At 44.3% G+C, this 24355-nt stretch overlaps 1 protein-coding gene across 1 annotated transcript; it reads left to right on the top strand.

Moving 5' to 3' along the window:
- Nucleotides 1–4747: 4747 nt before the first annotated feature.
- On the top strand, nucleotides 4748–17058 carry LOC141801691 (calmodulin-1). Its single transcript, XM_074684835.1, has 6 exons — nucleotides 4748–4876; nucleotides 9920–9950; nucleotides 10620–10763; nucleotides 14724–14830; nucleotides 15090–15225; nucleotides 15979–17058. The coding sequence occupies exons 1-6, from the start codon at nucleotides 4874–4876 to the stop codon at nucleotides 16005–16007; spliced, it is 450 nt and encodes a 149-aa protein (XP_074540936.1). The 5' UTR covers nucleotides 4748–4873; the 3' UTR covers nucleotides 16008–17058.
- The last annotated feature ends 7297 nt before the right edge of the window (nucleotides 17059–24355 follow it).

Below are 24355 nucleotides of genomic sequence, written 5' to 3' on the forward strand. Positions count from 1 at the left end.
TGTGTTGTTTTTATCTCTAAATAAATGGCTTTATCACTTTTCTATCAGAGCGTTTTGCTCTCGGCAGCACTCTCTCAAATGTTGTTTGCACAGAGGCAGCATCTGTTGATGTCTGCTTCTTATTGGATTTCTGTGTATTGAACTCATTGCTGTGCTGTAATATCTTGGGATAATTAATCACGTCAATAATCAAGTAAGATCAGTCTGTGTAGCTGCCCTCAGTGTCACGAACATAGTTGTATTAATATGCAAAGTCATGTTTTCTCCTTACTTTTGCCTTCCTTGCTTACTCCCTGAGGATGTTACCTGTTCTTCTAAAAGCAGAGTGTAAAAAAAGCCTTGAGGGGCTGCCTGTCCCGTCTTTAAAGACACATCCTCCACTAATTACAAGAATAAGACTCCCACACACTTGATGAAAGTGCAGATGCACGTAATTAAATCTCAGGGTTACAGAATGAGATGGAAGATCCTGACTACAGCGTTTTACTCGGACTTTGCCTCCAGGAGTATCATGTCACTGCACTAACGCTTCACTCTGAAGTGTTATAAGGGACCGTTCCCTGGCAATAAAGTTAACTTTACTCCTGGTGCGTGTTTTGGATTCATGTAGCATGCTGATATATTTGGCAGAGGTATGAGCAGTGTGATTTTATTCTGCTGTCTTCTATTCAAAAATCAGCCTTTTCGTTATTACAGCACGATTAAGTAAATCCAGCTAAGCTGCCCGCTCTGCAGTCTGACATGAGAGGGGAACAGCAGAGTTGATTTAATTCCTCTTGATGTGGAGCCATGTGTAACTTAGTACTCAGCAGAAAGAGGCCCCATGCAGCAGGCATCGAACCACTTTGCAGGGCCATCTCGGGGCTCTGAGTGAGAACAGAGCCACTGCTGCAGCCCCCTCCTCCTAAACACTCTCCTTATTAAATCAGTCACGCATTTCAACCCCAGCTCATACATCGCAGCACATTCAGCAAATAGGAGGAGGAAAAAAACATTTAAATCAAGCGTGGCTTGTCGGGCCAGAGAGGCTGGGAGGGCTACAAAGAGGAGGATGTACGTTCTAATGAGGCATTTGCCCTGTCAGCTCAGGGAAAACTCTGGGTTTGGTTTTCTAAACCGCCCCCGTGAGAGCTCAGATACTGATGGGGGATGATACGGCAGGGCTGATCATGGTGTTGGCATTCTCCGAAATGTCACTTCCACATTACTGTTCCTTCATGATGTGTACAGATTGTGCTTCTAGACAGGAAGTGCTCCGTGAAAGCTTTTTATTTTTTTCATTGGCAAACACACCAAAGGAAAGAGGCCTTTCATAACAAAACCTCCTGTATCACACAAACCTAAATATTTATACCATGCAAAATATTTGCTATACATTCATGTCGCAAAGGTTGCGTCATTTTTAAATTATGACAACTGTAATTACTCTACAATAAAAGATAAACACAGGATATGTGTGTTTAAAATATGAAATACTATAGGTTTTGTTTTTGTCTGCTGTTTTGAAAGATATGAGGTCCAAGATGATAAAAACCCAACAATTAGCATGTCTAATATGCAGGATAAGTCTCTGCATTGCAGTCAGTGACTAGTTAAACCAGCCACGTACTCAGTGTGGATGTAGACGTGTGTGTTTGTGCCTCTGTTCGTGAGTTACAAAGACCAGGACATGCAAAGCAGAAAGGCTGCATGCTTATGTAATATCTGTTTCAACTGTTAAACCTGGTAAAACACTGAACAAATTCAGTGAGAAGTCCAGATTAGTTTCAGCAGATTAACACGTGAAATAAATCATCCTGAGTTGGCGCTCCTTGACCTGATGTGTGGACTGCAGACAGTCTGCTCTGCAACTGAACTGCACAGATTTCCTTTTATCAGGAATGATCTCTCACCAGATTATATGTCAAAGTAAGAGATGCTTTTTAGAGTAACCTCAGCCCTCAACAGTTTGGCAGTTTGCACTGGTTTCAGTTTGTGTCACATACTTTATATACTCTCAAATTATTATTAACTTTAATTTGAACTAGAAGATAAAACAGGGAACTAAGATAAGGTCAAGGCAGTCGTCAGTATTAGCTCAAGTGTGCTGCAAAGTACACACTGCAATCAAATATGTATTCTGCAAACACAGAACAAAACTCCCATTGTATTCCTCTCATAAAAAACTTTGTAAGCCTTGAGTCAGAGCCCTGAGTCTGAATCCAAACATCCGTTAAATGACTAATTACAAATCTCTTAAACTGTCCTGAAGTAATGTCACCCAGGGATTTGTGGCTAGATAATGATCAGACAGTTCACTGAATGGCTGCAATGTGCCAAACCATCCGGTTTAAAGCACTGATACTTATCCATTGTCACTTTTCTGGTCTCAGTGTCAGGACCAGTTACTCAAAACTACTTTTAACAGCAATGACTGTGTAAAATGCATGAACACTGGTTACTCTTTTAAAACTTGTGCTGCACTCTAAATATATTTTTAAAAACCTTGGAAACATTAAAAAACCTCTCAATTATTGTCTCAGTAGGTTGTAATCTTTCTCAAGTTCGGACAGGACTGTGGTGTTTCAGTTCAAAACATCCTACTTCAGCCTGTCTGTAACTGTTGTTGGTGTTTTTACTTTGTCCACTAGGTGGCGCATGAGTCAGGAAGGTGCACATCACACACTCTCATACAGACAGCAGACACACTGCTGTGTGTGTAGATAAAGACAACACACCGATACTATCTAAGTTGTAATCTTTCTCAAGTTCGGACAGGACTGTGGTGTTTCAGTTCAAAACATCCTACTTCAGCCTGTCTGTAACTGTTGTTGGTGTTTTTACTTTGTCCACTAGGTGGCGCATGAGTCAGGAAGGTGCACATCACACACTCTCATACAGACAGCAGACACACTGCTGTGTGTGTAGATAAAGACAACACACCGATACTATCTGCATTTCCCATTTCTGCGTCGTCATTCTTCCTCAGGTTTGGTGTTCAAACACAGGAGGAAGCTACACGTTGGCTCGTCTAAGTTCACCAAAAGAGGCTGGTCTCTGTTAAATACCACATCCTGGGTTGTGCAGCGTTTAAATAAGTAGGCAGCGACCCTGACATGCTTCATCGTTATTTTCACGTTGGCCTACCACACTTTGTAGTAGCCAATAGTAAGTCTGCGCACTTCCTATATCGAGCCTATCAAACATTTACCCAGCACCAATGAAAACCTGTCGCATTTTCCTCTCATCTCTTTCAAACTTATCAAAATTATAAACTACGTTAAAAACGCTAGGCATAGACCACTCTAAACGGTGCTCGGCTGTACGAGTTTCTCGTATTTATATTTATTATATTTCCATCAAGTGCCACTGCCTGGTGCAATGCAGGTCCCGTGTAGCCAATCGATGAAGCCGACACATGGAGTATAATATTGCAGGTCCGCAGCGGCCAATCAGAAACACGATCACACACCGGCACAGCAAATTCTCCAGTGTCAACCAGGCTGCTTCCTACACCAAAGTATCCTTCCGCGGCTGAAAAGTAGTACTCTGTGTGGGGAGACTGGCTCATTTTACTGTTATGACCAGAGCAATTGCTGCAAAGTAAAGCATTACAAATGGGAAGTTCTAAAATTTAGGTCACTAATTGTTTTTCATGAAGATTATGGGTGTCATAATCCGTCCTGAACGAACAGCACAGTCAGCTCTTGTTAACCTTAAAACTTTTATTATTGTATAAAAATGCACATATGGTTTATTTGATCGCATATAACTTTATAAAATGAGCATAAGTGCTTTAAGTAAGTAATTCTATCAATACAAATTATCTTTTCTTTTTCTGTTCAGCCTCTGAACCTCGTTACCTGCGGGGGAACACATACATCACCATAACTTCTAATAGTTATTAGCAATTGAAAAGGAGAATAGGCAGCTAAATCTTTACAGTTATGGTCAAGATTAACAACAGTGACTAAAATAGCCCCAGAAAAATATTAAACAAGAGTAGCCTAACATTTGAAATTTTACCAATTCCCCTACATGACGATTATGATGATAAATTAAGTTTGGTTAATCTGCAGTTCTTTTGGAAGTCTTTTACCAATGGCCATCTATTTTCTTTTTTTTTTTCTTTCTTTACTGTTGAAGCTTTAGTATAAATGTGTGGCATTTCTGGTTTAATAAAAGCTTTTTAGGCAAGCTGAATTAACTTTGTGTTAGTGAGTCTGTGTGTTATATAGAGAAAAAGGGAGAAACTGAAAAGTGTGTGTAATACGGTTTCCAGGTGGTGGTTATATAGTGTATAAAGCCCTATGAATAAAACTGCATAGCAGCACCAAAAAACATCCATTCAGGGTTTCCTTAAAGGACCCTTACCTCAAATGACTTTCACACCACTTTCTATTGCTAAGGCAAATGGTTTTGTAAACCTAATGGGAATTGTAAAAAATACATCAACCTATAAAAGGTTTGACCTTTTTGACTGCCATGAGCATGTGGATGTATTCTATGTATCCAGTGTTGTCATGACAACTTTGATGTACATTTTCAAAACTCCCCTTTAAAAAGACATATCCAGCAACAAATTGCTGAATAATCACTGCACCCCCCTGTCATGCAGTTCAATATGTGTGTAATGATGCTCTCAGTGCACTGCAGGCGTTTCAGCCCTTGTGATTGGCATGTCTTCTGCTGGAGGCCTGCTCTGCTGCAGCAGCCCAGAATTGAAATAAGGAAGTGAGTGATCAGTGCTAGAGTGGCGGAGGGATACACAGGCAATCCCCATTCTGGCCACGGCCAATATACACACTCCTAACCCGCCAGTGGAACTCCATCTAAGGAACGACCACACTCCTAGTCTGCCTCTACAGACCAACAAGCACACAACCCATCCGACATGGTATGTATTGTCATTCATTCTAAGTAGAAGGGAAAATTGGTATTTATTTTACTTAAGCCGTGTTACTTGATGTGTAAACCTGGTGTTACTTGATGCGTTTCCGTTCCTGAAGGCTATTTGCTATTCAGTCATTGATTCCTCTTATGAGCTATTCGTATGCGCAGAGGAGATGGAAAACGCCCGGAAAGCGCATATGATATGTTTTAGCTTCTGCATAGGATACAGTGATGGCTTTTAACAGATGCGTGTCCCCTTTGTGTTGTAATATGGTTATATCTCAAACAGGACCGTATTTCCTCATAACTGCGCAATTCTTACTGCATTACTCGTTATTCGGCTATCTCGTGTCAAGTGGCTTATTCACGGTTGCGTAGTGCAGATTCAATTCATTTTGGGCTTAAAGTAGTGGTTTCGGAATCACTACTAAGCCTTTCTTGTTGTTTGTAGCATAATTCTGCAGCCAGAAATGCATTAAAGTGGGTTTTACAATCCGCCTATGAAGCGCAGGCGCTTTGAGAAGCCTGCCCCCCGTTAGAAGAATGACAGGAGAGACATTTTACGAGAGAGAGAATAAAGCAGTGTGACGATGCAGTGTAAAGAAAGTCATGTTTTACCCCCTGTTAGTGCTGTTCACACGCCTTGAACGCGGTGAACTCGAGAATGACGCTACCCTAGTTATGAGGGAAGGAGCTGGCTGCGTTTGGCTTCCCCCTTTTTCTGCGTTGCACCATCTTGCTGCCCGCGCCGAGCCGAGCCGAGCCGTGCCATGATGGGTAATGGCACTGGTGTATCTCGTCAGTGTTCCGCAACGGAAACGGACCATATTTTGTAATTACAAGGTTATAACTACGCTGTGGTTTGTACAATTAAAGGGGAATCAGACGCAGTTCCGCCTTCACTGCAGGCCCTGAGGGTTTATCTCAGGCTGTGTTATCTATTTGTGTTATGTCGGCTTATTTGGTTGCCTCTTTGCAAATTTTTGATGTTATGCAAATGTGGCAGCCATATGAGTTGTCCAAGATGCAGTGCCTGACACCGGCCATCAAAAACATCAACAGCTGGGGAGCTGACCTTTTCCAAACCAACATGACGCCAGTTTTTACCAAATATGATTTACAAGACAGGCAGAACACCCTGCTGGGCTTTTGAATGGGAAGTTACAGCATTGCAAGGGCTGTGACTTGCAAAATGTGTTGACAAAGCCATAGAAGCTAGTTTTACTAACTGTTGAAAACACTTGCACACTCATTAACATCTGCATCCAGCTCATCTTGCTGTGCCCCAAAGGGGCTGTCACCACAGAGGAAATGATACGTTCATGGAAAAGGAGCCTTCAAGCTGATTCATTGATTATCAGGCCTGTAGATCATTAATGTCCAGTGGGTCTCGAGGATGTGTATACCTTTTCTTTCCCCCCTCTGCTGTGATCCTATATCCCATATATGGGATCAAACTGCAATGCAGTTTCATGTTGCAGTGCAGTGTTGTAACTGGAGTGTAAAGTGCGATTGTTGTGGAGTTGGCTTGCGTATCAGTTTATCTGAAAAGTTGTATCCTCCAGCGTAAGCCCCTCGTCTGCAGCAGTATGCCCGCTGAAGTGGAAACAGCCTCCCCCATTGAGGTGGAAGTATCAAATAAGTACTCAGGCCATGCTCAGGCCCTATCCTGTTCCTGTTTCGCTCTTGTTTGCTGATGCATGTTTAGTAACTCGATGGACATCTGATCCACTCCGATGAATAATTTATATGCTTGGCGGCAACACCTAGCCATGTCCCATGTTCCTAGTGTCTAGGAGCAATAAAGTGCTGTCAGTGGTACGGAGGAGTGTCCAGCCACCTACCACCACCAGGCCATATGGTGGAGCGGCCCTGTCTGCGGGGCGTAGGGAGGGGAGGCTGGTGCTGTTTACACCCACCCTCTCACATTCCTCCCCTCCAGACTCAGCCCAGCCCCGAGGCCGTGCTCTCTTTTGTCCGGCCTGAAAGAGAAGAGGCGTTCAGCGCTCTTTGGAGCTCAGTGCTCCTATAGAAAAGGAGTGTGTGTGTGTCACACTGACTCTTTGTGTTTGTGCTTGGGTTAGGGTGAATGGAAATGGGTGAGTGTGCGTGCATGTGTGTGTGTGTCACACCCATCTGCCAGAGTGACAGCTGCTTGTGCACTTTTCATTTAGGGATGCACGATATTATCGTCACAATATCAGTATCGGCTGATAAAAGCTTAAAAACACATTTATCGGTATCGGCAGATATGAAAAATTTCTGCTGATAGGCACAGCCGATAAGGTGCTATTCAGTTAAGATTATTATTATTTTCCATCTGAAAAATAAGCTCCTTAAATAAAATGTAGCACTTCATTTATTTGCACTGCAGAGCTCTGTGTCTGTCACCAGGTTGTTACAGTAGCTCTAAAATAATCAAATGCAACTTGGTTATGTTTAAAAATGCATTGTACATTTAAAGTTCATGTGATCTAAAGAAATTATTTTTCTGTATTTCAATACTGAATGTCTTGAGTTCGAAAAAATAATACATTTTTTATTTATGGTAAAATCAAATGTTTTTTGTCTTGTTTTATGTTTGTTTCTTAAACAAATAAGACCGTCACAATAAGAGTAACATATAAATTCCAGCACAGGATAGACTTAGCTTTCTTTACAGTGAAAAAAACAAACAAACTTGTGGTTATAGGTATCGGCCGAAAGGGGTTTCAATATATCGGCATATCGGATATCAGCAGAAATCCAATATTGTGCATCCCTACTTTCATTGGCTGAACACAGAGAAGCTACTTCAGGAGTTGTTTGATCTGTGAGTTAAATTGTAAAAAAGATGAAGTTGAAATAACGCAGCTTGTTTGAATGAGAGCGCTGACACTGGCCCAGTGAACTGCCTCCTGTCCCCCACAGTCCTGTTTGGAGAGCTTTGCCGAGGCTGGCTGCCTGAGCAACAGTGGGAGTGGTTGACCCACTCATGCCAACGAACACCCCCCCAAACGCTGACACACTCCTATTCCTCCACAAGCTGTTACTGAGACAGGGAGGCTGGCAGTGGACGTCCCTGTCCATAAGACTCTGTGGAGGGTGAATCACAGGGAGTTTCCTCCTAACAGTGTGTGGCGTATATAGAGTATACAGAGAGAGGGGAAACGTCTGGGGGAGGAGGAGGAGTTGTTGCTGTTGGCTGAAGTTCAAGTGCCAGGGAAAGAAGAAGAAGGAAAAAGGAGAAAAGGAAGGGCTGGGCTGCTTTTTGGGTCTTGTGGTACAGCAGCACCGTGAAGCCCCAACAGCTTGGGCTGAAGCCAGGAGAGGACTCACAGCACTGAGTCACCAAACCCCACACCCAGTCTACTTAGGGAGGCAGAAATGACAGAGCAGGAACAATGCAGCATCCAAAAGGAGAAGAACAAGGAGATACCAACCAGAGATCCTGAAAACATGATGGATGAGAGAACAGAGGAGGAGGATGGCACCAGAAAACTCAAGACTGAGAGAACTATCCGAGCTGGGTGGCCTGTCAGCATCCGCAGAGCTGCTCAGCCTCCTGACATTTCTGCTGCATAGAAACAGAGACAGGAAGCGTGAGCAGGGAGGGATGAGGAAAAGCATGTGCTGCAGAGTGGCTTATTGAATCATGTTTGCTAATTGTATGAGTGCTGCTGAAGCTGTCCATACACCCCTGGCTGCTGCCTTAATCAATCCATCCTGACGCTGATGCTGCTCCTGCTTCTGCTCCAGCCCTGAAGAAAGAGCTCTTCTGTTTTAGAGTTAAAGGTCAGCTCGCATTGTGTCATGAGGTGATCTGCTGAATCTTATACAGTCTAACCAAATGAAGTCATTATGCAACAAATTCAATGTTCTGGCTTGGTTTGAAAAATAAAGTGTCTTCACCTCGAAACATGACATAATGAGGCTCAGATTTGCCTGGCTCTGCCCAAATTTAGATTATGCCGAGCGGCTGCAGGAGTTGAACTCACAGGAGCATGGAGATGGAAAATATGGCTGATGCACATGCATGTTGGCGTTGGTGCGCATCTGTCTGTCTGTGTGTCATCTTTCCTCTCTACCGCAGGGATGTGGAGTGGGGGGGATTTCAGTGGGAGTTATTTGCACCACGAGCTGCATGTTCACACTTTAACTGCTGAGGGTGTTTGTTTAAAACCAGTGGCTGCTACACAAAGAGGCCTGATCCGTCCACGTAAAAGGCCTGGCAGTGGATGCACGCTCACCATTTACAGCGCGAGTGAGTCACTATCAGCCATTAGAGCTGAGCTGGAGCGAGCAGAGGGAACAGGCCGGGAGGGGAGCAAACCACGCCAACCCAGCAGGCCATTTTTCCTGTCAGTGGGAGCATGGAAAACACTTCCATGCTGTTATGTCCTGAGTCAACCCCACCTAAACATTTGGTCTGGAGACAGCATTTCACCCGTTTTATTACGCTATCTGGTTGCCCAGCAGTGTGTGGACCACCATGATGTGGCCTACTTTTGAACGCGGTGAGGGTCAGTCCCATGGAGGTCCTCTTCAGCTGGAAATGAACCGTCCCGCTGTGCCTCTGTGAAGCTTTTTATTTGGAGGCTTTTTTTCAGCCTATCAAACAAACACTCTAATGGATCTGCTGCTACTATCAAAGCTTCCACAGCGTTTTACAATCAATTTATAGCTTTCAAATTCATGTCGAGTTAAAATGAACTCTTGGCTTCAAACTTGGTGTAATCCTGCTCAGAGAATAAAATGCGTTTGAGATCATAAGTGTTTCCAGGAGGTCTTTATCTGATTCACTGGAGCGCTCTCAATGGGGCTTGCAGTTTGTTTGAGGTTTCTTCATTAGTAATCCTTGGCAATCCTGAAAGCAGATTCCTGTCGATGGCCGAGCAAAGACCCCTGGACGCTGCAACACTGCAGCCAGTGTTAAAGTGTGTGTTGGTTGCTGTGTGTGGGGATGAGGAGGAATGTATGACGAAACAGATTGCTATGTAAAACCATGGGTTCGTTGAGTAAGTTCATTGTTTGTAACTCTCCCCCTTCTTTTTTTTTCCAACCACAGGCTGACCAACTAACAGAGGAGCAGATCGCAGGTATGAACTGACACACATCTTCACAGTCAACTCCTTTTTTCATATCAGGGTGATCGAATCTGTCAGCTGTCTCTTAAAAGTACCACAGAGGAGGGAGCACTTGCTTTACTTTCTCTTATTAGCTTCACTTGAACATGAAATGAAATAATCTCAGAATAATTTGGTGGATGGTTAGCTTCTAAAAATGAACAGGAAGAAGTACTTACAGCACGCCATGACTCAGGATTAAGAGCCATGAAGGCGCACTGAGTCCAGCTCATGAGTCTTTTCAATCACAGAGGCACCTTGAGTTCTTTATGAATAAATGATGTCCCCTTTGTACCTCAAGTTAAGGCTACACAGTTTTCCCTCAAACTCCCTCGGTGGGTAGTTAGCTTGTGCTAAAGCTCTGAGGCTAATACTGCTATCTGTAGCTCCTTGAATGACTTCTTAGGGACCTTAAAGTTCTTACTGTAAAAGCTTTTTATCTCAATTCCTCATCACAGTGTGGCTTAAGACCCTCACCCTCATGTAGGTCAATTTCATGAAGAGTTTAAACCGTGTTAGCATCAAAACCTCTGTGGTCAAAAAAAAAAAAGATTCAACCGCTTCAAACTTAACTGCAGAGTCTCAGCAGCTCAGCAAATGTCATCATGAACTCACCTTCAACTCTTTCCTCCACACCCACAGAGTTCAAGGAGGCTTTCTCCTTATTCGACAAGGATGGTGACGGCACCATCACCACCAAAGAGCTCGGCACCGTCATGAGGTCGCTGGGCCAGAACCCCACAGAGGCTGAACTGCAGGACATGATCAACGAGGTGGACGCTGACGGTCAGTATTTACACTTCATACCCTGTAGGGATGGGTACCAAATTAGGTTCTTTTATAGGTAACAACCAAATTCTGTCAAAAGTACCGGGTATCGGTTCATGTAAAATCAAAAGGTACCATGTTTAGGTACCTAAGTGTATACTCGGGACTGTGAGGGAGTGGAAGGGTAGCCAGTTTTCCATGCTGGACATAACCACAGCATTGCAAGGTTATTTAATTAAGAACAAATATGTGTAGTCAAAAAATATGTATTTTATTACTAGACAAATTGGTATTTTTTACCACAGAAACCCAAAAAAGTACCAAACATTGGTACCGCTGAGTACCGGTACCGATTGCCAGGTACCAGGCATCTGTACCATTTCGTATCATTTCAAATGTGAAAGGTACCCATCCCTAATACCCTGTACCTGAAATTTGTAGTCGGCAATAAAACTCTGCTAAAAGTGAATAGAGAAGAAAAAAGTTTACAAATGTTTCAAAATTTAAGGAGCACTCAAAGCAGCATGAGCACATAAGCCATCTTCACATCCTAACCGTCAGACGTTGGTGACATCTTCCAAATTTTGAATAAGAAAGAAGATGGAAATGATCATAGCTACTAATGTCTTGCATTACAAAGTCAGATGAATCCACGTTTATTTGGTGAAGCAACATATTTCCCCCATGAGCCTCCTTCATCTTAAATTACTGGGTAAAATGATTGAAAAAGATTATAAAGGTGGATAAGAAGCAATAAAATTGTTAATATTCTCACATTTTTCAAGTCTACTGTGAGTCAGGAGGAAGGGCTTTAATATTTAGGTTAATAAGGTGACACCATTCCTTTCCTATCAGCAATTAAACTAATCCTTTCCTGCTCACACCCCCATTTTTAATCAAGGAAATGATGTGCAAGTGTCACTTCTCATTTTAGAGATCTGTGAGTTTATGCCCCCATTTTGTTGCATGACTCCAGTGATAAAAGCTCAGCTACAAACGCATTAGAGATTATACCCAGCATCCATTACTGCCCCATTTCCAGACACATCAGTGGTGTAGCTGCCCACCTCCCTCCCTTTTTCTACCAACTGTCGACCAACTGTCCAGGCCAACTGTCCGGCCAGCTTTATTTTCAGATGACGTGTCCCTCTGTGTCAGCAGTTTAGTCACTGCATGTTCAGCTCCATCATACTTGACAATGTGGGCGCGCAGGAGGTGCTTTCAGTGCCCGTGAGTGCAGCAGGCCAAAGTGTCAGAAGAGTGTCAGCGTAGTGCCCCGTGCTGGGTGCCACAGTCCAGACAGAGGTTCATCCAGGCCTTACCCTTCTCTGCAGTGTCTCCCAAAGGCTCCAGAGACAGAGAGAGGAGGCAGAGGAGTTGGCCTGTAGCTCTCCAGCTGGCCGTCCTTGGGCGGTGTAGCTGAGGATGTTCGCTGTCAGTGAGGCTTTTACCCCAGTGCTGCTCTGTCAGCTTATAGGATTTTGTAAATGGGACTGCATTGATCAGAAGAAATCAATCGCACCACACTCCCTTTATTGAAACGTCCTCCCACTATCCTCAGCGCCCTCCCCCCTCTGAGGAGCAAGCATGCACACACACTTACACACACATCATCGCTAACATCCCCTTGTTCTGCCTCTGCCTCCCTTGGCTGATGCAATCTAGGTCAGACAGCAATGAAGCTAGTAATGGAAAATAAAAGTGGTTACATAAGGCCTCTCTGCGCTTTGCACATCCAGTACCCACATCGGCCGCGATGGGTTGTCAGCTGGCCCATTGAAAATCAGCTTTATTTACCAAACAAGGAGGCTGTGGCAAAGAATTACGATGAATGGAGGAGAGGATGGACGGCTTTAACGAGACAGAGAGCTGTTACGAGAACAAGTCTTCTGGCTATAGCGTTGTAAAAGCAGAGCTGCGGTTTATGAACAGTTTGAATTACAGTGGGAAATGTAAATGCTGCTTTTTATCCTTCAGTGACACAGACGGGAAACAAGGGGAGCACACCTGCTTAGCACGTCTTTGAATATTTCAGGCTTATTAAAGATCCTGCTTGGCTACACTCTGTGAGAGAAGTTACATCATGTTTGACACAAGATAAAGCTTTTTAATTATGGATGAAAGAATTGTATGACAAACATATTAGCCCCAGTCCCTACACACCACTCATCCTCATTACACAACAGCACCCTGCTTTCTTATCTCGGGGAGGGAAGTTGGCTTTATGATGCAGGAAAAAGCGATGACCACACACACAAGTGCGCTGAGATGCCTCAGCCTTCTATAGTTTGCGTCAGCACCTCTTATGTGTAATCACACCATCTCCCACTCGGTTCACTCCTTATATTCTCTCCTCTTCACATCTCCCTCATCTCTAACTCCCTCTCTGCCGCCCACTGCCTCCCTCCCTCCTCTCTGAACTCTCCCTCCCTCCCACCATTTTCTCTTTCCCGCCAGCCTTCCTCCCAATCTTCATCCCTCCTTGCTTCCTTCCCTCCTTCCCTCAGCTGCAGCAGCTGGCTCGAGGTGCACTTGAGCAGATATAACCGAAGGGTTGCAAAGCTTCTCTAGTCATTGTCCTGCTCTCCCCTCCCTTCCCCAGATGATGATTTTCCAGTTGCAGTCCTGCCCCTCTCCTGGAGTGGTACAGCCCCTCAACCCCCCCACAGCCTCCATCCCAACCTCCAGTGGCAGCATGTGTTCCCTTGATGCTGCCGGCTGTCTCTGTGCGTTAGATAACAGGTCCTTAGATTGTTACCCCCGGCCACGAGATCACCATCTGCCCCATCACATTACTGCATCCCTTTTCTATCCACACACACACACACACACACACACACACACACACACACACACACACACACACACATTCTGCCTCTACACTCTCTTATTCTCCATCCCACTCTCTGAAGCATGCTCTGTCATTGGTTAATCTGCGTACAATCTCCCCCTCCCATCCCCAGGGCTAATCCTCCTGGGTACTTTACCCTCGGTGTCCCTGACCTTCACTTCAATCCCCTGACTTTTTTTTTTTGTTGTTGTCGGTTTTCAATTATAATACCCTGACAATCTCCCAAAATCTCCAGATCCACACAGAAGTCTTTTCACAACCATTAGACCCACCACCGCCGCTCCCTCTGTCCCTCCTGAGGTCGCAGTTGGCGAGCTGCTGAGCTCCTCATAGATCCTTCCCCTGTCAGGAGGGTCTGATCCTCTGCTAATCCTGTCTTGACAACAGCAACATGATATTGATCCTGTTGCACGCATACATGCTCCTCCAGCACAGCAGCTGCTATTAGCACCACCATAAAAACCAAACCACTAATTCCTGTACCACCAGCAAACACAATGACGGCACAAAGTAAGACCAATAAAGCGGATGATAAATGACATTCAGTGTTGACAAATGTGGTGAAGAGGGATTGAACATCTGGATCGAAGCTCCCCACCCCCTCCTTGTCCTTTTCTCTTCCCCTCCAGCCGGTGTTTCTGACAGAGATGCAGCCTTTGATTTATCCAGGCTCCTCCAAGGCCACACAGCACAGTGTACTATATGTCTGCATTATGGATGAGTGGCCACATGTTCCTCCGTGTTCTCCTGCTGCGCTGTGTATAAAACACGCTACATTTTCCCAGGGCTTCCCCGAGGAAGAAAGGAAAACACGCATTCATGCAGTTGTGTTTATCACAGGGAGGAAGGTGTGCACTAAAATGATTTGAGGCTTGCTCTCCGTGACTACTCGCGTCTCATGTTGCAGCATCACTGCAAGGAGTACATGCAAAGAATAGAGAAGATAGAGACTGTAAAGTAATGCAGACTGTCATCAGGGAGCACAAGAGGGCTGGAGGACTTCAGTTTTCAGTTGGCTGCATTTCATCAGCTAAATGCTGGCCTACATTTTCTCTGCTGATCTGAGTTTGCTTTTAAGTAATTGCAATTTTTGCTGATGAATGTGCCTCATTGATCACCCATTCCAGGTAATGGAACCATCGACTTCCCAGAGTTCTTGACTATGATGGCCAGAAAAATGAAGGACACAGACAGCGAGGAGGAGATCCGTGAGGCTTTCCGGGTATTTGATAAGGTAAATATCACAGAGTTACCATAGAAGAATGAGACAGCTGAAGTTTTGTTTTTCATCACCATGCTTATTTCATTTTTACCAAGTCATAGGACATGAGCTGACTCATTGGTATGAAGCGGAAGTCATCAGTTTCAGTTTCCCTCTGTGATTAGCACCTTGCTGAACACTTCCATTCATTAATCAATCCAGGGGGTGGGTGGGGACTGTGCAACCCTGTGGGACTGTTCATGTTTCACACATTTTGATCCCATGTTTCCAGGATGGAAACGGCTACATCAGCGCTGCAGAGCTCCGTCACGTCATGACGAACCTGGGAGAGAAGCTAACGGACGAGGAGGTGGACGAGATGATCAGAGAAGCAGACATTGACGGAGACGGACAGGTCAACTACGAAGGTAACATCAGATGCTAATAAAGGAAGCACACACTCAAAAATGTCATGGTGCACAAATAGCTGTAGTTTCTAGGCCACGCTATAGGCTTTTATTAAACAGGAGGAGCAGAGCACTTGATTTTCCACGCTGTGTATTTCTCTGAGGACAGCTGGAAGACAAGCCAGCCACTCAGAGTATTAGTTATATGTATTAGTTATTATTAGTTGGGAGCTATAGATACTGAAACAGGGATGGGAGATCTCGTCAGCGTGCCGAAAGGATGTTTCACTCTCTTCCTTGCTGCCTCTCCCTTTTCCTCCTCCTCCTCCTCCTGCTCCTGCTGTTGGGCTCTTGGCACATTTCATGACAGACTGCGCTCATTTTCTAGAAGGCTGTTGATATATTATGAACAGTCCACAAGTCTCGGGTGAAAAGTGTCCTATTTCCATACATAGAGCTTGTACTGTACAGAGAAAGAAAGTCTCCTAATGATTTACTCTCCATTATTTATGAACGCAGATATCAGCAGCCACAACAGTAAGCATGAAGCAAAGGCTTTTTAATCATTGGGTTTAATGAGATGAACATGGAAGTCATTTGGAAAGGGGACACTAATTAGGATGTGTGTTCTAAACCTGCTCAACTTGATTAAAAAATTAATAAAGCATTTAACAATTTAGCAGGTGAGTGCTCTCACTGGCAGCAGACGGAGCCAAATCCTAAACCTGATGTCATTATTGTCTCCTCTTTGTCTCTTCCTCTCTCCCTCTGCAGAGTTTGTACAGATGATGACCGCAAAGTGAAGCTTGCCCGCCCTGTCCTGTCCCCTCTTAGAAGAAAAAAAGAAAAAGAAAAAAAAATCAAAATGTTTTACTTACCTCTTGGAAAAAAAATGTTCATTTATTCATACTGTTTCTGTATAGAAAATAATTGAATGTTGAAATAAAATATCCTTCTGTCCACACAGGAAAAATATAAAAATATACAAAAAATATCTGCATGAAAATGATGGTTAGTGATCCTGTCCCCTCCCCCCGGAGATCAGTTTAGCATCAGTACTTAACAAGTAAAAATAATAACAACAAACCCTGTAACTACTACCTTCAGACTAAGCTAAAGCATTTGGCGAACTCCTTCCAGTTCCATTTGCTAGTGGTAAATGTCTGGGCTGGCCATCTCTTCTTTCTCTCTGTTTTCTGTTCTTCATGCATGCAGCTTGAGACCGGAGCACTAACCCCCGCCCCCCCATCCCTCCTCCGGGCTACCAGAGCGTGCTGATTCCACTATAAGCTGTCCTCTTGTTGGTTTGGTACAGTTTTTTTGTATTTGGAGAGGAACCCTGTACTGTTAAAATGAGAGAATATACCAGGTTCTAACTCAAGCGTTAAAGTGGAATGGGACTTAATTGTATGCTAGATAAAACGAGAAAAACAATGTACAAAAAATACATTTTCAAATGTTTGGCATGTTCTTTTGTTTTTGTTATGTTATTTGGACAGCCATCTTAGTAGTTGTGCGTCCTGCCCTTCAAAGGAGGGAGGACATAAAGAGTCTTACGGTGAGCTTTCTATTTTTTTTTCTTTTTCTTTTCTTTTTTTGCTGAGATGGAGTGTCTGTCCTCTTTTCTTGCAAGAGAGAATCACTGGCCTTCACTTTTCTTTTTCTTCTTCTGTTTCTCGACTCAGACTCGGGCACAGCGAGAGGTGTACTGTGTTTGCAGCGCATGCTGTTAGGAGTGTCAGTGCACCTTGCTTTGCAATTGTTCATCTGAGTTCAGTTTACATTCATTCCAAGTTGTACATGCTAGTCTTTTTTTTTTTTTTTTTTTTTTCAAATAAAAGACCATGAACTTTATCAAGTCTTATGTCATTTTTATTATGCTCGATTGTTCAAAGTGCTCTATAAAGACAGCATATCAAGTCTGTATGTTGTTAACCTAGAGAAATGTGTCTATAATAAATGATTGAAGCATCCTCCTCTCCATGTGTCATTGGGTGTGTTGGGCAGAGGCAGGCCGAGCTGCGTTACCGTGCTCCATTTCATGGCTGTGGAGACAGTGAGCTGCTCACAGGGGAGGGAGAGGCAGCAGAGAGTGTTTGCTCTTGCGCTCAGCCTTGGATATACATACACATCTATGACGCCTCCCTTCTCTCTCAAGACCCATGCGGTTGCTAGGCAACAGGAACATGCTGTAACTGGGATGTTGGGGGTTTTTGAAAAGGCAAGTGGGAGTTTGAATAAACCCTCCTGCTTCTGTCAAATGACTCCATGTTGGCTTGTCCTAGTAAGGCAAACCAGGCCACAACATTACTGCTGTGTGCGCTTTTAACACAGCACACACACACACACACACACACTCACACAGGAGTACAGTCTCAGCCATGCTTCTGACACGGCACTACCTGAACGTGTAAAAAGTCAAGAGCTGCATTGTTTTACTATATTTGGACTGTACTTTAACCATGTTCAGTAAAGAGCAAAGCTAGGTTGAAACAGCCGCCTCCAGCCTGTAGTGAGCTCTTTACTTAATCACAGCCTTAAACGTGGCATTCACACACCTTATTATTTTACTCAGTGTTGGGGTGGGGTTCTGCTTTTGAGGGAAAAACACTGAGCAACGTCCTCCTCAGTCCTCACACACATTACACCGTTTAGTGGCTGTGGAATGAGCCTGGTCTGCAGTAATCAGATAAAGTTGAGTTTAGTAGAGGAAAGGGTGGGTCACATTAAACAGGATGAGACACTCTGCCTCAAAATGCTCCCAGGATCTGAGAATCATGTCCTTCATCCCCTCTAATTACAGCCACTGTTTTATTTTGGAGAATAAGCAGACATACTCATGCTCTCACTCTTTTACTCTCCCCTCCCTGCAGCACTAGTTGAGCCAATAGGAGCTGAAGTGAGGTTGATTGACAGCTGGGGCTGAAGCTCTGCTGTTTGTAGGACAACTCAAACAGTCAGATACTCAAACCTTGACATTTACAACAGGAGGAATGTGGCAGAGCTCCAACCAGAAGCCTGAATATGTCAAACATGTAAGATAAATCCAATCAGACATGGGCAATAAACTGCAAATGCATCCTTGAACCATGTCACTGCCTTTTTGTTTGTTAAAAAAAGGTTATTTGTATTTCTTTACATCATTGTCGCACCAAAAAGCCTGATTTAATTTCATCAGTGAAATCATCCTTGCAACATATATTCATGCAATTATTTCTGTCCCTTTTTTATTTTCAACTCTCCATCCCTCTGTGTTCGCTAACGTCACCTTATAGCATGAGCTTCCTAGCATAACACCCAGTAGCTAACAACTGAAACGTGCTAACTTCCTGGCTAATTAGCCAGCTAGCATTTTAGCCTTGCAAAACTGATCCGAAGCTGCTTCTTTCAGTTTGTGGTTCAGTTTCATGTGTAATTTCAGCCACAAGTAGTTGGTTTATTCACGACAAGTGTGCTTTGAGGGGCTAGCTATTGGGTCTTAATGTTGCTAATTCTGATACGTCCCGAAGAGAGAGCAGGAGGTCTGTGTTAGATAAGGGCATTGGTACTAGTTCAGTTTTGCAAAGAGATACTTGTTTCTTTGAGGTTTTTTTCTTTTTCTCTTTAGGAAATGACAATGTAGCCTGAATTTGTGCATAACTGATGTTTTAGAAATTACTGTACCTGTCCTAAATGAGCTTCTGTCAGAGCTATTACATTTCAGAGCTGTTTAGACAAGCTTGCAGATGCAGCTCACCAAATATTTGTTGCACTTAACTCCCTCTAACTACCACTTTAACCTTTCTGTGTTCACCCTTTGACAAATATATCGTAAAACTACATACTAAATCCACACGCCAACACAAAAAAACATATGTGCAGAACAGGTGGGCTACTTTCCCAGCAAGTTTTGTCCTGCCGCTCTGCATGTCAGCCAACCAATGAGGTGAAACCAGACTCACCCTGTCAACCAATCCCGAGACAGAGAGAGAGTGGTGTCATCATTGCGGCTGCAGGATCCCTGTAAAAGGCCTCCCCACCTTTCAGGGGAGGAAGGGACACTTGAGCACCCTGGGGGTTAAATTAAGAACATCAATATTTCACGTGTAAATGAAGCAGCACACTGCAGAGGCAGTAATGCGAGAAGGATTGACTTGGCAGGGGTATCACATATCAGCGCCCCTGGAAAGAACAGGCGTGCTTATGAGACAGGCCCGTGACATGCAGCAGGAGTGTGTGGGTCTGTGTGTGAGCCTGTGTGTGTATGTGTGTGTGGGTGGGTGCAGACAGGCGATGGTAGCAGTGACATGGAGCCTTGTTTGTTGGTGTAGCGTCCAGCTGTATTAGCAAGTTAAGGAAGTGGATGAGGTGAGCAAAACCAGGAACAACATCAATATGAGGAAGCTTCCAGCTCTTTCTGTCATGCACGCATAAACACAAACACACACATACACACACGCTTACCATTAGGACAATCTTAATGTCTTTTAAATGTTATACTGAGCAAAACAAGCATATTTTACCTCCCGGTGGTTGTAAAGGTGCCAGCGTTTGAGAGGAATGGACCAATTGTCTCTTTAGTTTTCAGTACAGTGTCAAGAGTACTGTAATAAAGAACAGCAGAGACGACCTTTTATAAAGGCTTGATCTTTACACTTCCGCACCCACGGTGTTCATGTACACACACACACAGCACCTACACAGTGATCTACCGGAGAGTTTCTCTGTGGTGGACCTCACCTTGAGCAACAGAATAACTTTCCTGGCATTTTATTGCTGTATTCTATCTTTTTCTCCTTCCCTTCTCCCTTCACTGTTTAATTCATGCCAGAACGCAGAGACACCTACAGTAATTAGCTTGTATGGATTTAGCCATAATGTTTTTGCAGCCTCACTGCTTATTATGGGCCTTTGAGGGTCGTTTTCACCGTGTTGCGCTAATGACGACTGTAGAGGTGCTGAAGGAAAGCGCCGCAGGGGGTTTGGCTGTTCTTGCACCTCATACTCTGCAATGCAGCGTGTCCTCCCCTCCTTCTCCTCCCCTCCACCCACCACCACCACCACCACCAACACCAGCACCACGCCAACAACCCAGCTAAGCTTCTCTCTAAATCAGTCCCAGTGCCTTTTCAATTACTGGGAGCAGCGTGGGTCTCTCACTAACTCTTCCTCTCAACCTCTAATAGCCCCGTCTCTCGCGTTTTTATCCTCCTCTCTCTGTCATTCCCTCTGTCTTGATTTCTCGCTCTGTCTCCCCCTCTTGTCCTCTCCCCCTCTCTTCCCCTCATTTACTCTGCTCTCTCGATTCTGCCTGCTCCATTTGTCTTACAGTGCATTTTCATTTTTATGGACTCCAATCACTCTTGTTTTTTTTGCCCTCCCTCCGTCTCGCTCTCCTTACAGCCTCCTTTGCGGTGTCAGTGTCACAATCACCGTCACCGTCTTTGGGCTTTTCCTCATCGACGCCGGGCCTCCCTCTATTTACCTAGAAGAATGGGCTCATCCATCTTTGATTGTGAAATATTACAGCAGTGTCACGACAACCAAGCCTCCCTGAACCTCATGCAATATTCAGAGGCAATGATATAAGATTCCTGCTAATGAAAAAAACAGCAGGCAATACAAACAGCGCTTTAATAACAGCTCTGGCAGAACAGCCTGATCCCTATTCAGGAGTGCAGTCAGCCGACAGTTGTCAGACGCTGAGAGACCCTGTACATCATCGCTGGGTCTCCTGGGTGAAGGCCCCTGCACCCATAGACCTGTTTGCAACATGGCACTCACTTGCACCGTGGGGCTTCCCGAAATAAATTACAGCGTCATCAGCATATATGGACATCCCAGGTCTACATGTTCACATCCCCGCTTGTGTATTCCTCAGGCAGTGATGAGGGATGTTTCAAAGAGGGAGGGTCAGTACAGATTTATATTTTCCCCCTATGTGTGCTCCAGATATTCCTCACCTTCTGATGCACACATAACACATTTAAAATGCAGAACAAATGCAAATACACCCCCTCACATGTATGCACACACATACACATGGGCAGGCAGTGGACTTTCGTGGCAGTGGATTGCATCAGCAGCCACTCCAGTGGGGATAACCCCCCTCCTCCTTTAGAAGAAAGGAGAAATAGCAAGAAAGATCAATGCAGAGGAACCAATCTGAAGAGACAGGAGAGATGCAGGAGAGGGAATGAGGGGAAAGGGGGGTGGGAGAGAAATGCGAGGCAAAGGGGATGGAAGGAGGAGGATGTCAGAGAAAGCGCTGAGCTGGGATCCTCCTGCAAGGGATTTCCTCCCTCTGATGTATTCCCCTCCAACCCCCCACCCACCTTTTTTTTTTTTTTACCGCAACGTAATCTTTCCTGTGCTCATTGCATATTCTTTGCCAATACCCAAACACTGCAAACCACTGCCTTCACTTCAAACAGTACAGCTGCTGCAGACCCAGTGAGCCCTGTCCTGCCCTGTCTGCACAGCAGCTCTCTGCCAAGCCTCAGCTGATTGGCACCAACCTGACACTGGAGAGTGGGATGACAGGGTGGTGGGGGGTAAAGAAGGGCAAAGGAAGAAAGAAAAAGAGGTGGGGGAGTGAAATTAGGACCAGTCTTGCAGAGGCAATGCAGAGGCAATACGATGCAAATGCAACATAATGCAGTGGTGCTGGGGGAGGCATTGCAGATGAGACAGGGCAAGGACGTCCAAGGGAAGGGTGTTACTCAAAACCCCATGGGCTTGAGGGATGATGCTTGAAATGCATTCTTAACCTTGGTAGATGTACACTATAGATCGCAAACAAGCAATAAATGGAAATGCGCAACAGAAGCTGCAAATAAAACTGAGACCCACCAGAGCTCTTCGCACAATCCCGAAAGACAGATTTCTTTGATTTGGCATCAAATTCACTCTCTACCCCTCCATCTGCTAAGCAAGAACATAAACATTCATCAGCTCGCGCACACACTCCCAAAACCTCATACACACGTGCCCAACTGTTCAATTATTCATCACTAATACACGCCGTCGGAGCCAAACACAAATGGCTCAAATGTAACTTGACACAAAAGAAGCCATTACTGCAAACAGGCTGTGGTTGAGGTAATGTAGACATGGCACTGCTTGCTGACGTAGTTTACTGTAATACAATTTTCTGAAGTAATCTTGTTTTAAGTCTTGTTAGACTGCATACAGTCAAAGAGCCACGAGCCCATTCCCTCTCCTCTCAGAGTACAAGTCTGGAAAATGTTTCCCTAAATGTGAACGTCCTCCTTTTCTGATTTAATAATTCAATGAAGCTAAGCTTAAAATGGTCTGCCTTCTCTCAGGGATGCCAGGAACAATTCAATTAGCTGGACTATGTGTTGTGACAGCCAGGCTTGTGCTGGATCCTTTTATTTGTTCTTTGTGTTTGCGTAACCCCTCAGCCCAAACTACCTCCGTGCACTTCTCTCCTTCTCTCTATCTCTCCTGTTCTGTCACTTCTTCCTGCATTGACAGTATATCAGGGTGCCAAGAAAGCTGAGGCAACTAGCCGACTCAGACTTTTTTTTTGTCCTGCCGTGACGAGCCGCCGGCCACATTTTGTGCTGTGGGGGTAAAAAGCAAGAAAAAACCCTGCTGTCAAGGGGTGGCTGAAGGAGACAGCAGGGAGAAATGTGATGGGAATGGAGAGGCTCTGCATTTGTATATTATTGTATGTGAAAGGTGCTGACAGGCGACAGTGTGGGAAGGGCAGAGCAATCGTTCCCAGGATGGGTCGGTCAACCAACCGTCAGCGCAGGCTAATCCAGAGCTGTGTTGACTGACAGAGGGACGACTGTCAGCAAGTGAAAAAGCCTTGTTCTCAACACCTCAGTAAAGCCGCTGTGCACAATAGCATCAGCCAACATGAACACGTGTCACATATGAAACCCCAGACATGAGGGATGGACGGTAGCAATGCACATAGAGGTTAAGACTTGGTCAAGACCTTAGGTGGCCTAGTTTAGCAATTAATATTCAAATCTCAGCCCAGGGATAAAGATTTTTAAACAAGGAGAAAATATTTTTTGTATTGGTTGGAGAGCCCTCAACTGTAAACTTCAAACATCATCCAAGAACAGTGACGCCCCTTGACTTACACCTCTATCTTTAGCCAAAAGAAAATCCAAATATCGATTGAACTGGTTATTTTGAGACTGCACATGGAGGTGGTTATTGTGTGTCTTACCAGACTTCAAGCGTTGTTGCCTTTTGGATGAAATATTGAATTTCCTTTACCTAAACCACCATGAACGCTAAGGGATAAAGTATTTTCTATGTTATTCAATTCTAACCTGCAAAGACATGTTAGCACTGCAGATACATTGAGAATACTGTGTGCTGTGGAGACATAGAAAAAAGAAGGTAGACACAACATAAGAAATTTAGTGTTTAGGTTCAAACCAAACACTTCCAAAATGTAAGGCTGCAGACTGTAATAGAGACTGTATAAAACAATGGATAAGACTACAGTTGCTATGTTACTAAGACGCCTTTTTGACCAAGTCGGTGCTAGTGCTAGTTCCAAGCTAGTGCCTGGGTAGGCAACATTTTTTTCTGTTTCCAGCAACAAAGCACCAGTTCGAGGTGCTAAAAACTGGAGCTTAGCAAGCACCAATTCTTTCCAGAGAGGGGAGCTTCGACTAAGGTAGGGGAGCCGTAGTCAATATTTTGTTGGAGTTTTTCTTTCTTAACTTAAAATGGGGGTGAATCTAAAGCAGCACTGGCTGTCGGAGGACCCAGTTCTTTCTGGCACTGTGGTTGTCTGAAAAGATGCAGGGGAAAGTGAAAAAACAAAACTCATGTTTGAAAAGCTCCAATGGGAGATGGCTGCAGCAAGATACATGCTATAATATATACACATTATATATTATGTAATAATTAATTATTATAAGTAGCACTGTGATTGATTGGCAACCAGTCCAGGGTGTACCCCGCCTCTTGCCTGAAGACAGCTGAGATAGGCTCCAGCTACATGCAACAGGATAAGCTGTAGGAAATTGATGAATGAAGTTTAATATTAGTTTACTGACTTGAAGCCCTACAATCATCAAGTATTATCAAACGGTAATGTGCAGGCAAATCAAATCTCCAGCAATCCATGAACCAGAAACACGCATCAACTGCACTTCATTTTATTGACCACTGG

Source organism: Halichoeres trimaculatus, unplaced genomic scaffold (assembly GCF_033239565.1).
Source record: "Halichoeres trimaculatus isolate MK-OKI-2021-1 unplaced genomic scaffold, fHalTri1.1 fHalTri1_scaffold_13, whole genome shotgun sequence".
NCBI lineage: Eukaryota > Metazoa > Chordata > Actinopteri > Labriformes > Labridae > Halichoeres > Halichoeres trimaculatus.

Bases quoted from the DNA above. Each gene is read 5' to 3' on its own strand.
- LOC141801691 (XM_074684835.1), top strand. The intron at 14,831-15,089 runs GTAAATATCACA...CCATGTTTCCAG, and splicing joins CTTTCCGGGTATTTGATAAG to GATGGAAACGGCTACATCAG. The intron at 15,226-15,978 runs GTAACATCAGAT...CTCCCTCTGCAG, and splicing joins CGGACAGGTCAACTACGAAG to AGTTTGTACAGATGATGACC.